Source organism: Anomaloglossus baeobatrachus, chromosome 6, assembly GCF_048569485.1.
Source record: "Anomaloglossus baeobatrachus isolate aAnoBae1 chromosome 6, aAnoBae1.hap1, whole genome shotgun sequence".
NCBI lineage: Eukaryota > Metazoa > Chordata > Amphibia > Anura > Aromobatidae > Anomaloglossus > Anomaloglossus baeobatrachus.
This window is the reverse complement of record NC_134358.1, coordinates 180,057,914-180,073,647: the sequence shown is the minus strand read 5'-3', so window position 1 is coordinate 180,073,647 and position 15,734 is coordinate 180,057,914. Positions and strand designations below refer to the sequence as shown.

Below are 15,734 nucleotides of genomic sequence, written 5' to 3'. Positions count from 1 at the left end.
CCAGAGCATCAGCGCTTCCTGCGTTTCGCCATATGGGACGAACGCCTTCAGTTCGTGGCACTGCCTTTCGGCCTGGCGACAGCCCCACGGGTTTTCACCAAGGTCATGGCAACAGTGGTAGCAGTCCTACACTCTCAGGGACACTCGGTGATCCCTTACTTAGACGATCTGCTTGTCAAGGCACCCTCTCGAGTGGCATGCCAACACAGCCTGAACATTGCTCTGGAGACTCTCCAGAGATTCGGGTGGATCATCAATTTCCCAAAGTCAAATCTGACACCGGCCCAATCACTGACATATCTCGGCATGGAGTTTCATACTCTCTCAGCGATAGTGAAGCTTCCGCTGGACAAACAGCGTTCACTACAGACAGGGGTGCAATCTCTCCTGCAAGGCCAGTCACACCCCTTGAGGCGCCTCATGCACTTCCTAGGGAAAATGGTGGCATCAATGGAGGCAGTTCCTTTTGTGCAGTTTCATCTGCGTCCACTTCAATGGGACATTCTCCGCAAATGGGACAGGAAGTCAACGTCCCTCGACAGGAACGTCTCCCTTTCTCAGGCAGCCAAAGCCTCCCTTCGGTGGTGGCTTCTTCCCACTTCATTGTCGAAGGGGAAATCCTTCCTACCCCCATCCTGGGCGGTGGTCACGACGGACGCGAGTCTGTCAGGGTGGGGAGCGGTCTTTCTCCACCACAGGGCTCAGGGTACCTGGACTCAGCCAGAGTCCTCCCTTCAGATCAATGTTCTGGAGATAAGGGCAGTGTATCTTGCCCTAAAGGCGTTCCAGCCGTGGCTGGAAGGCAAGCAGATCCGAATTCAGTCGGACAACTCCACCGCGGTGGCATACATCAACCACCAAGGCGGAACACGCAGTCGGCAAGCCTTCCAGGAAGTCCGGCGGATCCTGCTGTGGGTGGAAGCCACAGCCTCCACCATATCCGCAGTTCACATCCCGGGCGTAGAAAACTGGGAAGCAGACTTTCTCAGTCGCCAGGGCATGGACGCAGGGGAATGGTCCCTTCACCCGGACGTGTTTCAAGAGATCTGTTGCCGCTGGGGGATGCCGGACGTCGACCTAATGGCGTCCCGGCACAACAACAAGGTCCCGGCATTCATGGCACGGTCTCAAGATCACAGAGCTCTGGCGGCAGACGCATTAGTTCAGGATTGGTCGCAGTTTCAACTGCCTTATGTGTTTCCTCCTCTGGCACTGCTGCCCAGAGTGTTACGCAAGATCAGGTCCGACTGCCGCCGCGCCATCCTCGTCGCTCCAGACTGGCCGAGGAGGTCGTGGTACCTGGATCTGTGGCATCTCACGGTGGGCCAACCGTGGGCACTACCAGACCGACCAGACTTGCTGTCTCAAGGGCCGTTTTTCCATCTGAATTCTGCGGCCCTCAACCTGACTGTGTGGCCATTGAGTCCTGGATCCTAGCGTCTTCAGGGTTATCTCAAGAGGTCATTGCCACTATGAGACAGGCCAGGAAACCAACGTCCGCCAAGATCTACCACAGGACGTGGAGGATATTCTTATCCTGGTGCTCTGATCAGGGTTTTACTCCCTGGCCATTTGCCTTGCCCACTTTTCTTTCCTTCCTTCAATCCGGATTGGAAAAGGGTTTGTCGCTCGGCTCCCTTAAGGGACAAGTCTCAGCGCTCTCTGTGTTTTTTCAGAAGCGCCTAGCCAGACTTCCACAGGTACGCACGTTCCTGCAGGGGGTTTGTCACATAGTCCCTCCTTACAAGCGTCCGTTAGAACCCTGGGATCTGAACAGGGTGCTGATGGCTCTTCAGAAACCACCTTTCGAGCCAATGAAGGATATTTCTCTTTCATGCCTTTCGCAGAAAGTGGTCTTCCTAGTAGCAGTCACATCACTTCGGAGAGTGTCTGAGCTAGCAGCGCTGTCATGCAAAGCCCCTTTCCTGGTGTTTCACCAGGACAAGGTGGTTCTGCGTCCGGTTCCGGAATTTCTCCCTAAGGTGGTATCCCCCTTTCATCTCAATCAGGATATCTCCTTACCTTCTTTTTGTCCTCATCCAGTTCACCAATGTGAAAAGGATTTGCACTTGTTAGATCTGGTGAGAGCACTCAGACTCTACATTTCTCGTACGGCGCCCCTGCGCCGCTCGGATGCACTCTTTGTCCTTGTCGCTGGCCAGCGTAAAGGGTCACAGGCTTCCAAATCAACCCTGGCTCGGTGGATCAAGGAACCAATTCTCGAAGCCTACCGTTCTTCTGGGCTTCCGGTTCCCTCAGGGCTGAAATCCCATTCTACCAGAGCCGTGGGTGCGTCCTGGGCTTTGCGGCACCAGGCTACGGCTCAGCAGGTGTGTCAGGCGGCTACCTGGTCGAGCCTGCACACTTTCACGAAACACTATCAGGTGCATACCTATGCTTCGGCAGATGCCAGCCTAGGTAGGCGAGTCCTTCAGGCGGCGGTTGCCCACCTGTAGGAAGGGGCCGTTTTACGGCTCTATTATGAGGTATTATTTTACCCACCCAGGGACTGCTTTTGGACGTCCCAATTGTCTGGGTCTCCCAATGGAGCGACAAAGAAGGGAATTTTGTTTACTTACCGTAAATTCCTTTTCTTCTAGCTCCAATTGGGAGACCCAGCACCCGCCCCTGTTCCCTTCGGGCTGTTGTTCTTTGTGTACACATGTTGTTCATGTTGAATGGTTTTCAGTTCTCCGAACTTCCTTCGGATTGAATTTACTTTAGACCAATTTTTAAGTTTCCTCCTTCCTGCTTTTGCACCAAAACTGAGGAGCCCGTGATGCACGGGGGGGTGTATAGGCAGAAGGGGAGGGGCTTTACACTTTTTAAAGTGTAATACTTTGTGTGGCCTCCGGAGGCAGAAGCTATACACCCAAATGTCTGGGTCTCCCAATTGGAGCTAGAAGAAAAGGAATTTACGGTAAGTAAACAAAATTCCCTTCTTTTCTGTTAAGCAAATATAAACTGAAGGGTCATCTATTGCATGTCCTGCTTCTATAGCTGTTTATCTAGTTTTTATTTCATAAATCAATAGTGCACATGAAAATCAGCAACTCTGTAATATTTCTTATCAGACAAATCTGCTTCTTTCTCGGACAGAATTGATCAGTCATTATCAAAATTCTCGGTTCTGGGGTAAAATCTGTATTCAGTGAAGACTTTCCCATTACTGAGAGGAGATGAGAGCGGTTACTGATGAGATTCTATGTAGATAAGAGGTAGAGGAGCTCTACCCCCAGCTCCTCGCCCTGCCCTCTACATAGAATCTCTTCAGTAGCAGCTCTCATCTCCTATCTCAGTAATGGGAAAGTCTTCACTGAATGCAGATTTTACCAAAACAGTTGAGAATTTCGATAATCACTGATCAATTCTGGAGGAGAAGGAAGCAGATTTCTCTGATAAGTGATATTACACCGTTGCTTATTTTCATGTGCACTATTGATTTATGAAATAAATAAAACCACCACAGTAACCTGGAATCCATCTATACTATCTGTCCTGCACAATTGGAAATCTAAAAAATGGCCTTTACATCCTCACCAACTAAGTCAATAAATGTAGTGAGTGAATGTAAGGATATTTCCATTGCTGTTTTTTGGCATTTCAGTCTTTTTTTACAGTTATGTTGTGCTTTTGTAATCCATTTTTTGTATCACTTCCTTCATAGATAATGTGCAAAATGGCCTCAATGGTGGGTAAAGATATAACCGAGAGGCTGATCCTTCCCCGGTTTTGTGAAATGTGTTGTGACTGCAGAATGTTTCATGTCCGTAAGGTATGTGCTCGCCTCTCCTGCTATTGCTCGTTTTTGTACTTTCCAGTATGTTTTCTGTGTATGGCATATGTAGAAGTTTTATTGGGTGTACTTCCGTCCCATGTAACAGCCATACATACTGAAATTGTTTGCATGTCAATTCTCTTAACATTTTTGCAGCATTTGTTTCACTCCTGGAAAGCAACAAAGTGAAAAAAACGGTTTTCAAGTGCTTTTGGTGAATAAAAGTATTTAATAAACATGTACTGTACACAAAACACACATTTCATCCACAATACAATTATGCCACAAAACAAGTGATTTGAGCGCAGCATTTTTACTTCCAGGAGAGCAGATTTTGGCTGCAGGAAAAACGCTGCATGTGAACATGGCCTAACTGTAATGCTTTGATTGGGATTCAGCCTTTACAAGGAGCTGCCTATACTAAATTTGTCAGGTTTCTAGGCGTGTGAAGATTCAATTAGTTCCCTGTATTTTAGTCACTGGTGCTTGATGGCAATATCTGGACAGAAGCATAGCCTGCTCATCAGATATATTCGAGAATGAAATGTCTTGGTGCTGAAACAAAATTCAACGCTGTAATAACATCAAATTGTTGTAGACTCAAGCAAAATATGTTTTTGAGCATACGCTTTTCTTAAAGGTTTGTGCAGCCAATTTTGGGGATATCTGCAGTGTTGTCGGACAAGAAGCAACCGAGAAGATGCTGGTGAGTGAAATAATAGTTTTGTAATTGTGAGTGTAGGTGACGTATCTGCTACACATCTTAATTTTTCTCTTCCAGTTGCCTCGCTTTTTCCAGCTGTGCTCAGACAATGTGTGGGGAGTGCGAAAAGCCTGTGCCGAGTGTTTCATGGCTGTGTCATGTGCGACGCCACAAGAGCATCGCCGGACTAAGCTCTCTGCACTTTTTATTAACTTAATAAGTGACCCATCTAGATGGGTAAGTACAGTGGTTTGCATTTTGCACACCCATCGCCTTCACCTTTTTGTATTTTAAAAGGAACCGATCACCAGATTTTTCCATATATCAGTTGTACCTTTTGCTTGTTTTATATAGCACTCACACAACCGCTTCATGAGATCAAAGCTTTCATAATTGCTCCTCTGCAACTACTAATACAATGGTTTTCTCCGCACAGTTCTTGGTGTCCCTCCATCCCCACATCTTCCCTTTCTGCCATTTCTCCAGTCTTGATTGAAGTAAGGCTGTGTGCGCACTTTGCTTTTTACCTGCTTTTTCGCTGCTTTTTCAAGCATAGTCTATGGGAATTTGGGTTTCTTGTCCGCACTATGCTGTTCAAAACGCTGCGTTTTTGTTGCAGAAATTCGGGCAAAAACTCTGCTTTTTAAAGAAGCAACATGTCAATTGTTTTTGCCATTTGCGTTTTGAACTGCAAGTACCTCGACGCAAAGTGCGCACATAGCCTAAAAGCAGAGTTTTTGCCCAAATTTCTGCCACAAAAACACAGCGTTTTGAACAGCATAGTGCGCACAAGAAATCCCAAATTCCCATAGACTTTGCTTGAAAAGCAGAACGCATGCATTTTGGCATTAAAACGCTGCAGCCGAAAAAGCAGGTAAAAAAGCAAAGTGCGCACACAGCCTAATAGACCTCTCCTTGCTCATCCTCAGTCTGTTCAACTCTCTTGCCTCCACAGTAAGGAGCAAGAGCTGTGCAACAGATTGTGGGGATGATATTGGCTATCACAATAAAGGCGGCGAGAGGGCGATTGTAGGGACAAAAGATGCAGCGGACAGAGTCTGAAGACACCCATTGGGCCACTTTGGGATGTTTGCATTTGAAGAGGAACAATTCTAAAAGGCATTTTCTTTGTCGCTCCATTGGGAGACCCAGACAATTGGGTGTATAGCTTCTGCCTCCGGAGGCCACACAAAGTATTACACTTTAAAAAGTGTAACCCCTCCCCTCTGCCTATACACCCTCCCGTGCATCACGGGCTCCTCAGTTTTATGCTTTGTGTGGAAGGAGGCACACATCCACTCATCTTCTCATTTTAGTTATATCGGTTGAACACCCAGATGGAGTACACATCGTTACCTGGGGACTGTTTCCATGATACTATTCAGAGGGCTTTAATGCTATCCTAGGACTCTGCTTATAATATTGTTGTCCTCTGAAAACCTGGGTTGCTTATTTCATGTGACATACTGTCTGGACGTGTGGATACTGTCTGTGGTGGCAATTTGGCCTGAACCCTATTCAGACTGTATGATTGGCAACCTTTTTATCAGGTGCATGAAGTGGTGATTCTATCACTGTTCTTTGGTGGACGTATCATAGTCTCTAACGGTCCAAGTTTATAATGGTCTGAAGCTGTATGTTTCAAGGATCCATGCTGTTATACCCCTGATGAGCCCCTTTTTTCCTAATTATGGGGCGAAACGCGTAGGGTGAATCCTGGACAAATAACAGCTTAAGTCAATAATGTATCTGTAATTTTATTGCATGTCGACTGGATGACATAGTCTGACCGATCCCCACTAGTTTATGACAGATGATTAGTGACGGACATCTCTCTTCTGCACAATTTAATGTGTGTTCATAATCTTGTGGGCTCTTTACTTTGGTGTTACACCTTACCCACTGCTATTTAGACACACTCTATGTCCTTTTGAAAGTGAGTGGAGGGTCAGGATAGGACATCAGTCGACGTGGAACGGGGGCGTTATTACCAATTAGAACGCCGACCTCCGTTTGTAAGGAAGGGTGAGGAAGGGAAAAGTTTTTCTCGCCTTTCTTGTTAGTGTTAATTTAATCCAATTTTATGTTTGTATGTACTCTGTTTGTGGCATATATGTTCAATAAATATTATGATTTTAGGTAAAAGGAATTTTCGGTTTTTGCTAAGTATACTCTACCTTGGTATCTATATTCGGTTTTTAGTTATATCGGTTGGAAGAAAAGTGGGCCCCCACGGGGCCCCCGGCATGTTCCCTTCTCACCCCACTTTGTCGGCGGTGCTGTTAATGTTGAGGTTCCTATTGTGGGTACAAAGGCAGGAGCCTCATGCCGTCTCCTTCACCATCCCTTAGCGGCTCTGGGAGAAGTGGGATCCTCAGCGGTCATCCAGTCACTGGGACCGTGCTCCCTCCGCAGCCCCTGGGGGAAGCTGTCGGACAGGAGTCTGTTTATCCTCAGGGACCGGGCCCTGCATCACTAAGGTACTCTGTACCCCCATGGGGGATGTGCATGGAGCGCCTACATCCCGGACGCTGCAGCAGCTGCTTATTTGTGACGGCCGGCGGACTTCCGCGCCGACCGCGCCTTTTTGTCGGCCGCGGTATTAAATTTAGTCCCCGGCTTCAATTGCGGCCTAGTTGCAAAACTCCCGCCCCCGGGCCTGTCCATCAGGGATAAGGGCGGGACTGCCGGCCTGACGTCGACTGTGAGGGCCAGGGCATCCTGTATGTTTCCCCCCCCCCCTCACTGATCACTGTGGAGACTCCAGATTCCCGCACTTTTTCTAACGCCGCCCCCGGCTTCTCTCCTCCCCTGAGAGCTCCGGCAGCCATTTCTTTGGCATTCTGCCTGTGGAAGTTTTCCTGGACAGAGCTCTGCAACGCTGGGAGACCTAAGGCAGGGAATCTGGAGGACACACACCCCGCTTTTTAGCGGTCGGTAAGCCACACCGGTCACCCGGTGCTGGTCCCCTCAGGGTGCCGGAATAGATACCATATATATTTATATATTTCTGTTCGGTCGGGCTGCATACCCTCCCCATATACCCTCAGTGATCACTCTCCTAGGAGACAACAGCATGTCGTCCACAAGGAGCAAGGGGGCCAAGACACAGGGTTATTTTGCGACCTGTACCTCTTGTGCGGCTAAGTTACCTGCAGGTTCCACCTACCCTCACTGTGAGCAATGCTCAACCCCTGTTTTGCTTCCACAACCAGAGCCTCGGTCACTAGTGGGCCCCTCGGCTCAGGTAGAATCCGTTGCTCTCCCTGTCCAGGCGGCAGGGACAGAGTTTGCAGCTTTTGCTGAAAAACTCTGAGTCACTCTCACATTCCATGGCTCAGTCTATGGACAAATGGTCTGCCAAGCTGCTTGAAGCCTTGCAGTCCAGACCGGTCCCTACACAGGCCCCGGGCCCTGTTGGATCTTCACCCCCAGGCCCCTCTCTGCCCGTGCCGCAGCACGTTCCCAGAGGGGGCCCTAGGTCTCACGTGGAGGACTCCGGCCCGGACCACAGTCCCAGACCGGCTAAGCGGGCACGCTGGGAATCTTCCCCGACTTCTTCACGTTGCTCAGGTTCCCAGCGTGAAGACTCTCTGGAGGACGAGGCGGACGTCGCAGCTCAGGGCTCTGACACTGACGTTGCCCTCAATCTTGATACACCTGACGGGGACGCTATAGTAAATGATCTTATCTCGTCCATCAACCAGGTGTTAGATATCTCTCCCCCACTGCCACCTGTAGAGGAGTCGGCTTCTCAGCAGGAGAAACACCAGTTTCGGTTCCCTAAACGTACACGGAGTGCGTTTTTCGATCACTCTAACTTCAGAGATGCTGTCCAGAAGCCCAGAGTGGTTCCGGACAAGCGCTTTACTAAGCGCCTTACTGACACACGTTACCCCTTCCCTCCTGACGTTGTCAAGGGTTGGGCTCAATGTCCCAAGGTGGATCCCCCAGTCTCTAGATTGGCAGCTAGATCTGTGGTATCTGTTGCAGATGGATCATCGCTAAAGGATGCCACTGACAGGCAGATAGAGCTCCTGATGAAATCCATCTATGAAGCCACGGGGGCGTCTTTTGCCCCGGCCTTTGCAGCCGTGTGGGCACTACAAGCTATCTCAGCTTGTCTGGCTGAGATTAATGCGGTTACACGTAATTCTGCTCCGCAGGTTACGTCTTTGACTTCCCAGGCGTCAGTTTTTTCTTCCTATGCCATGAACGCAGTTTTAGACTCTGCTAGCCGTACAGCGGTGGCATCCGCTAACTCTGTGGCAGTCCGCAGGGCCATGTGGCTGCGCGAATGGAAGGCAGACTCGGCTTCCAAGAGGTTTTTAACCGGTTTGCCGTTTACTGGCGACCGATTGTTTGGCGAACGATTGGATGAGATTATTAAGCAATCTACGGGAAAGGACTCCTCCTTGCCCCAGTCTAAGCCAAAGCGACCTCAGCAACGACAGATACAATCGAGGTTTCGGTCCTTTCGTCCCTCCGCCAAGCCCCAATCCTCTTCGTCCAGCAGGCCGGAGAAGGGCCAGAGGAACTCCTATGCGTGGCGGGCTAAGTCACGCCCCCAAAAGGCCGCAGGAGGCACTGCTTCCAAGGCGGCCTCCTCATGACTCTCGGCATCCCAGAACCGCATCCTCGGTCGGTGGCAGGCTCTCCCGCTTTTGCAACGCCTGGTGGACACATGTTCAAGACCGATGGGTGAGAGACATTCTGTCTCACGGTTACAGGATAGAGTTCAGCTCTCGTCCTCCGACTCGTTTCTTCAGAACATCTCCGCCCCCCGAGCGAGCCGATGCACTTTTTCAGGCGGTGAACGCTCTGAAAACAGAAGGAGTCGTGATCCCTGTTCCCCCCCAGGAACATGGTCGCGGCTTTTACTCCAACTTGTTTGTGGTGCCAAAGAAGGACGGCTCGTTCCGTCCCGTTCTGGACCTCAAACTACTCAACAGACATGTGAGCACCAGACGGTTTCGGATGGAATCTCTCCGCTCTGTCATCGCTTCAATGTCACAAGGAGACTTCCTAGCATCGATCGACATCAAGGATGCTTATCTCCATGTGCCGATCGCACCCGAACATCAACGCTTTTTGCGCTTCGCCATCAGGGACGAACACCTTCAGTTCGTGGCATTGCCTTTCGGCCTGGCGACAGCCCCACGGGTGTTCACCAAGGTCATGGCATCTCTTGTGGCGGTCCTACACTCTCAGGGCCACTCGGTGATTCGCTACTTAGACGATCTCCTGGTCAGGGCACCCTCTCAGTTGGCGTGTCAAAACAGCCTTTCCGTCGCTCTGGCGACTCTCCAGCAGTTCGGTTGGATAATCAACTTCCCAAAATCCCAGTTGACACCGACCCAATCACTGACGTACCTTGGGATGGAGTTTCATACAGTCAGCGGTAGTCATGCTACCGCGGGACAAACAGCTTTCTCTGCAGGCAGGGGTGCAATCTCTTCTTCGGGGTCAGTCACACCCCTTGAGGCGCCTCATGCACTTCCTGGGGAAGATGGTGGCAGCGATGGAGGCAGTGCCGTTCGCGCAATTCCATCTGCGGCCACTCCAGTGGGAAATTCTCCGAAAATGGGACAGGAGGTCGACTTCACTCGACAGGACCGTCTCTCTTTCCCTTGCAACCAAGACGTCACTTCAGTGGTGGCTCCTTCCCAACTCTCTGTCGCAGGGGAAATCCTTCCTACCCCCCACCTGGGCTGTGGTCACGACGGACGCGAGCCTGTCAGGGTGGGGGGCGTTTTTCTCCACCACAGAGCTCAGGGAACCTGGACTCCGATAGTCATCCCTTCAGATCAATATTCTGGAGATAAGGGCAGTGTATCTAGCCCTATTGGCCTTTAATCGGTGGCTGGAGGGCAGGCAGATCCGAATCCAGTTGGACAACGCCACGGCCGTCGCTTACATCAACCACCAAGGCGGCACTCGCAGTCGTCAAGCCTTCCAGGAAGTCCGACGAATTCTGCAGTGGGTGGAAGCCACAGCCTCCACGATCTCCGCAGTGTACATCCCGGGCGTAGAAAACTGGGGAGCAGATTTTCTCAGCCGACAGGGCATGGACGCGGGGGAATGGTCTCTTCACCCAGACGTGTTTCGAGAGATCTGTCGCCGCTGGGGGACGCCGGACGTCGATCTCATGGCGTCACAGCACAACAACAAAGTCCCGGCATTCATGGCCCGGTCTCAAGATCACAGAGCTCTGGCGGCGGACGCATTAATTCAGGATTGGTCGCAGTTTCGACTTCCCTATGTGTTTCCTCCTCTGGCGATGCTCCCCAGAGTGTTGCGAAAAATCAGGTCCGACTGTCATCGCGCCATTCTCATCGCCCCAGATTGGCCGAGGCGGTCGTGGTACCCGGATCTGTGGCATCTCACGGTGGGTCAACCGTGGGCGCTCCCAGACCGCCCAGACTTGCTGTCTCAAGGGCCGTTTTTCCATCTGAATTCTGCGGCCCTCAACCTGACTGTGTGGCCATTGAGTCCTGGCTCCTAGCGTCCTCAGGGTTATCTCAAGATGTCATTGCCACTATGAGACAGGCCAGGAAACCAACGTCCGCCAAGATCTATCACAGATCTTGGAGGATCTTCTTGTCCTGGTGCTCTGACAAGGGTGTTACGCCCTGGCCCTTTGCCTTACCCACTTTTCTTTCATTCCTTCAATCCGGAATGGACAAGGGTTTGTCTCTCGGCTCTCTTAAGGGACAAGTATCGGCGCTTTCCGTATTTTTTCAAAAGCGTCTAGCCAGACTTCCGCAGGTCCGCACGTTCCTGCAGGGAGTTTGCCACATAGTCCCACCTTACAAGCGTCCGCTGGAACCCTGGGACCTCAATAGGGTGCTAACGGCTCTTCAGAAGCCACCTTTCGAGCCGCTGCGGGAAGTTTCTCTATCACGTCTTTCGCAAAAGGTGGCATTTCTAGTGGCAGTTACATCGCTCCGTAGAGTGTCGGAACTGGCAGCGCTGTCATGCAAAGCCCCCTTCCTGGTTTTTCACCAGGATAAGGTGGTTCTACGTCCGGTACCGGAATTTCTCCCTAAGGTGGTATCCCCTTTTCATCTCAATCAGGATATCTCCTTACCTTCATTTTACCCTAATCCAGTTCACCAATGTGAAAAGGATTTGCACTCATTAGATTTAGTGAGAGCACTCCGGCTCTACGTGTCTCGCACGGCGCCCCTGCGCCGCTCAGATGCCCTCTTTGTCCTTATCGCTGGCCAGCGTAAGGGTTCGCAGGTTTCCAAGTCAACCTTGGCTCGATGGATCAAGGAACCGATTCTTGAATCCTACCGTTCTTCGGGGCTTCCACTTCCTTCAGGGTTGAAAGCCCATTCTACCAGAGCCGTGGGTGCGTCCTGGGCACTGCGGCACCGGGCTACGGCTCAGCAGGTGTGTCAGGCAGCTACCTGGTCTAGTCTGCACACTTTCACGAAACACTATCAGGTGCATGCCTATGCTTCGGCAGACGCCAGTCTAGGTAGGCGAGTCCTTCAGGCGGCGGTGGCCCACCTGTAAGAGGGGGTCGTTTTTCGGCTCTTTTTATCGAGGTATTCTTTTACCCACCCAGGGACTGCTTTTGGACGTTCCAATTGTCTGGGTCTCCCAATGGAGGGACAAAGAAGAAGGGAATTTTGTTTACTTACCGTAAATTCCTTTTCTTCTAGCTCCTATTGGGAGACCCAGCACCCGCCCCTGTTCCCTTCGGGCTGTTGTTCTTTTGTGTACACATGTTGTTCATGTTGAATTGTTCTTTTGGTTCATGGTTTCAGTTCTCCGAACATCCTTCGGATTGAATTTACCTTAGACCAATTTATAAGTTTCCTCCTTCCTGCTTTTGCACCAAAACTGAGGAGCCAGTGATGCACGGGAGGGTGTATAGGCAGAGGGGAGGGGTTACACTTTTTAAAGTGTAATACTTTGTGTGGCCTCCGGAGGCAGAAGCTATACACCCAATTGTCTGGGTCTCCCAATAGGAGCTAGAAGAAAAGGAATTTACGGTAAGTAAACAAAATTCCCTTCTTCTTAGGTATGAAGGGGTTGCAGGAGTGCTATTAGATTGCACAGTGGTGGTGGATACAGTTTGTATAGGGAAAACCTGGTGACTGTTCTCTATTAATTGCACCAAAAATGTAGTCCGAAATCAAATAACTTGAAAGTGTTACCTAGTCATATAAAAGATGAACAGAATTCTGTAAATATTAGGCACTATATTGAAAACAACCTTTTGTTACATTTTGATCCCCTGCCCTACTCTTTACTGTGCTCCTTTTGTCCCGCTGTGTGCTCTGATGTGACTACAGATCATAGTAATCACAGCCGCAGTGTTTGTAGACTGTTTATAGCGATGCAAGCTTTGCGGACAGAGATTATTTTTATAGTCTGAGATCTTCATTCTGAAAGTCTCACAGGTGGACTGCTTATGCAGTAGAGGACGGGAGCAAAGTTAGTAAGGTAATTACATTACAAAGTTGTTTTTTTGTTTTTGTTTTTGTTTTTTGTTTTTTTTTTAGTTTTATGCCCAAATATAGACATGTTAAAGAATTACTATCATTTTTAATTTTCATTTCATAAATCAATAATACACATAAGGTATATTACAAAGTTCCTTTATTATCTGAGATATCTGCCTTTTTCCTGTTCATTGTCCGGAGCGGGGAAGGAGGATCTAGAGGCAGACGCCTGCATTCTGCTGCAAGAAAACTTTCACTTTCAACTGTATGAGGACCTTCCCATGATCTGTGTTTGCAGCATTTTACCGCACAGTGGATGGAATTTATAGAAATCTTCTGCCCGCAGTCCTTCTTTTTCCGCACCGTAAACTGACTTGCGATGCGTTTTTCCTAGCCGCAGCATGTCAATTTTATGCTTCAGAGATGCGAGTGTTCTCAGCATCTGCTTGTTAGCTGAGAACCCTGATCGTGAGCACGAACCACTTGCGTCTCCACAGAAGGGATGACACTGCATCAAGATCAGTGTCTCCAGATCGTGAGTACATACTCTTAACAATCCTTTCCAGAGAAACTTGCAGCAGAGTGTTTATCCGCCTCTATAGAATCTTCTACTTACTTTCACTTCCCTCCTAAAAACGGAAAAGCTGTCTTCACTGAATGCAAATTATACAGATTTTACCTACAAATTGAGAGAGCAAACAAAGAATAAGCCGCAGATTTCTCTGATGAGATATAGTATGCAACTTTGTAATGTATGTATTGATTTTTGAATAAAAATTAAAGGGAACCTGTCTCCACTTTCTTTATCGTTCCTATGGGAGACCCAGACATTGGGTGTATAGCTTCTGCCTCCGGAGGACACACAAAGTACTACACTAAAAAGTGTAGCTCCTCCCTCTGAGCTTATACACCCCCTGGAGAACCAGATCTAGCCAGTTTATCGCTTTGTGTTCAGGAGGCATACATCCACACATGCATTCTCATCTGATTTTTCATTTTTGGAAAGAGTTTGAAGAAAAGCGGGTCCAAGCCTGGACCCCCGGCATGTCCCTTCTCACCCCACTGTGTCGGCGGTGTTGTTAAGGTTGATTCCAAGGCTGGAGCCTTACATGCCGTGCTCCTTCACCATCCCTCCGGGGCTCTGGCTTGAAGTGGGAGCCAGCACGGTTTTCCATGCTTGGCAGGAGACCGGTCTCCATCCGCAGCCCTTCAGGATCCTGCTGGATCGGAGCGCTCATCCCCAGGGACTTGGAACCCTGCGTCTCAGCAAGCTAAGTACCTGAGACGTTTATATATGGGGGTCCCTTGTACTTTATTGTTGTGGGAGAGTGTGCTGAGTAATTTTTGTGACCTTTTCGGCGGGTTCTCTGGCTGTCGCCTGAGAACCGCGCCGATGGTGCCTGCGCGCCGGCCGCACCGCTCAAATTTAGGTCCCGGCTTCGCCCGAGGCCTACTTTCGGTTTCACTGCCCTCGCATGTCATTCATGCAGAGGGACAGTGCGGCTCCGCCCAGCGGCCGTTCTACACAGGGGAGAGACACTCCTCACTTAGTTCATGTCTCCTCCCCTGTAGGTCTCTATGGCCCTCCAGATCCCGCTCCCAGAGTGATTCCCGCCCCCTCTCTTCGCTCCGGCGCCATTTCTTTGTCGCTCCATTGGGAGACCCAGACAATTGGGTGTATAGCTTCTGCCTCCGGAGGCCACACAAAGTATTACACTTTAAAAAGTGTAACCCCCTCCCCTCTGCCTATACACCCTCCCGTGCATCACGGGCTCCTCAGTTTTTATGCTTTGTGTGGAAGGAGGCACACATCCACTCATGCTCCCATTTTAGTCAGCAGCAGCTGCTGATTTTATCGGTTGGAAGAAAAGAGGGCCCCCACGGGGCCCCCCGGCATGCTCCCTTCTCACCCCACTAAGTCGGCGGTGCTGTTAAGGTTGAGGTACCCATTGCGGGTACAGAGGCTGGAGCCACATGCCGTTTTCCTTCACCATCCCTTAGAGGCTCTGGGAGAAGTGGGATCCTAACCGGTCATCCATTCACTGGGACCGGGCTCCCTCCGCAGCCCCTGTGGGAATCTGACGGACAGGAGACTTTGTATCATCAGGGGCAGGGCCCTGCAACTAAAGGTACTCTGTGTCCCCATGGGGACGGTGCATGGAGCGCTTGTTTCACAGACGCTGCAGCAGCTGCTGGTTTTGTGACGACCGGGACTTCCGCGCCGACCGCGCCTGTTTGTTGGCCGCGGTATTAAATTTTGTCCCCGGCTTCATGCGGCCTAGTACCATAACTCCCGCCCCCGGGCCTGCCAGTCAGGGGTAAGGGCGGGACGGTCGACCTGACGTCGGCAGTGAGGGCTGGAGCATACTTTAGGTGTCCTCCTCCCCCCTCACTGATCACTGTGGGGCACCAGATTCCCGCACTTTACTAGTCGCCGCCCACGGCTCCCTCCTCCCCTGAGAGCTCCGGCAGCCATTTTTACAAACACATTCTGCCGGTGGAGGATTTCAGGAACGAGCTCTGCAGCTCTGGGAGGCCCAAGGCAGGGAATCTGGTGGACACACACCGCTTTGGGCGGTCGGTAAGCCACACCGGTCACCCGGTGCTGGTCCCCCTAGGGTGCCGAAGTGTGTATATATATATTTGTATATATATATATATTTGTATATATTTTCTCTGTTCGGCCGAGTTGTTTTGCTTTTGGCTATATACCCTCAGTGATCACTCTCCTAGGAGACAACAGCATGTCGTCCACAAGGAGCAAGGACGCTAAGGCAAAGGGTTATTTTGCAAC

The 15,734-nt window shown here is 50.3% G+C and overlaps 1 protein-coding gene across 2 annotated transcripts in view; it reads left to right on the top strand.

Moving 5' to 3' along the window:
• PPP4R1 (protein phosphatase 4 regulatory subunit 1) overlaps positions 1-15,734 on the top strand; it is a 114,414-nt gene that overhangs the window by 21,658 nt on the left and 77,022 nt on the right. For both annotated transcript variants that reach the window (XM_075314542.1, XM_075314541.1), the window contains exons 7-9: positions 3,668-3,775; positions 4,419-4,484; positions 4,560-4,718. In XM_075314542.1, the coding sequence (XP_075170657.1) occupies positions 3,668-3,775; positions 4,419-4,484; positions 4,560-4,718 (333 nt within the window). The remainder of the gene's footprint in view (positions 1-3,667; positions 3,776-4,418; positions 4,485-4,559; positions 4,719-15,734) is intronic.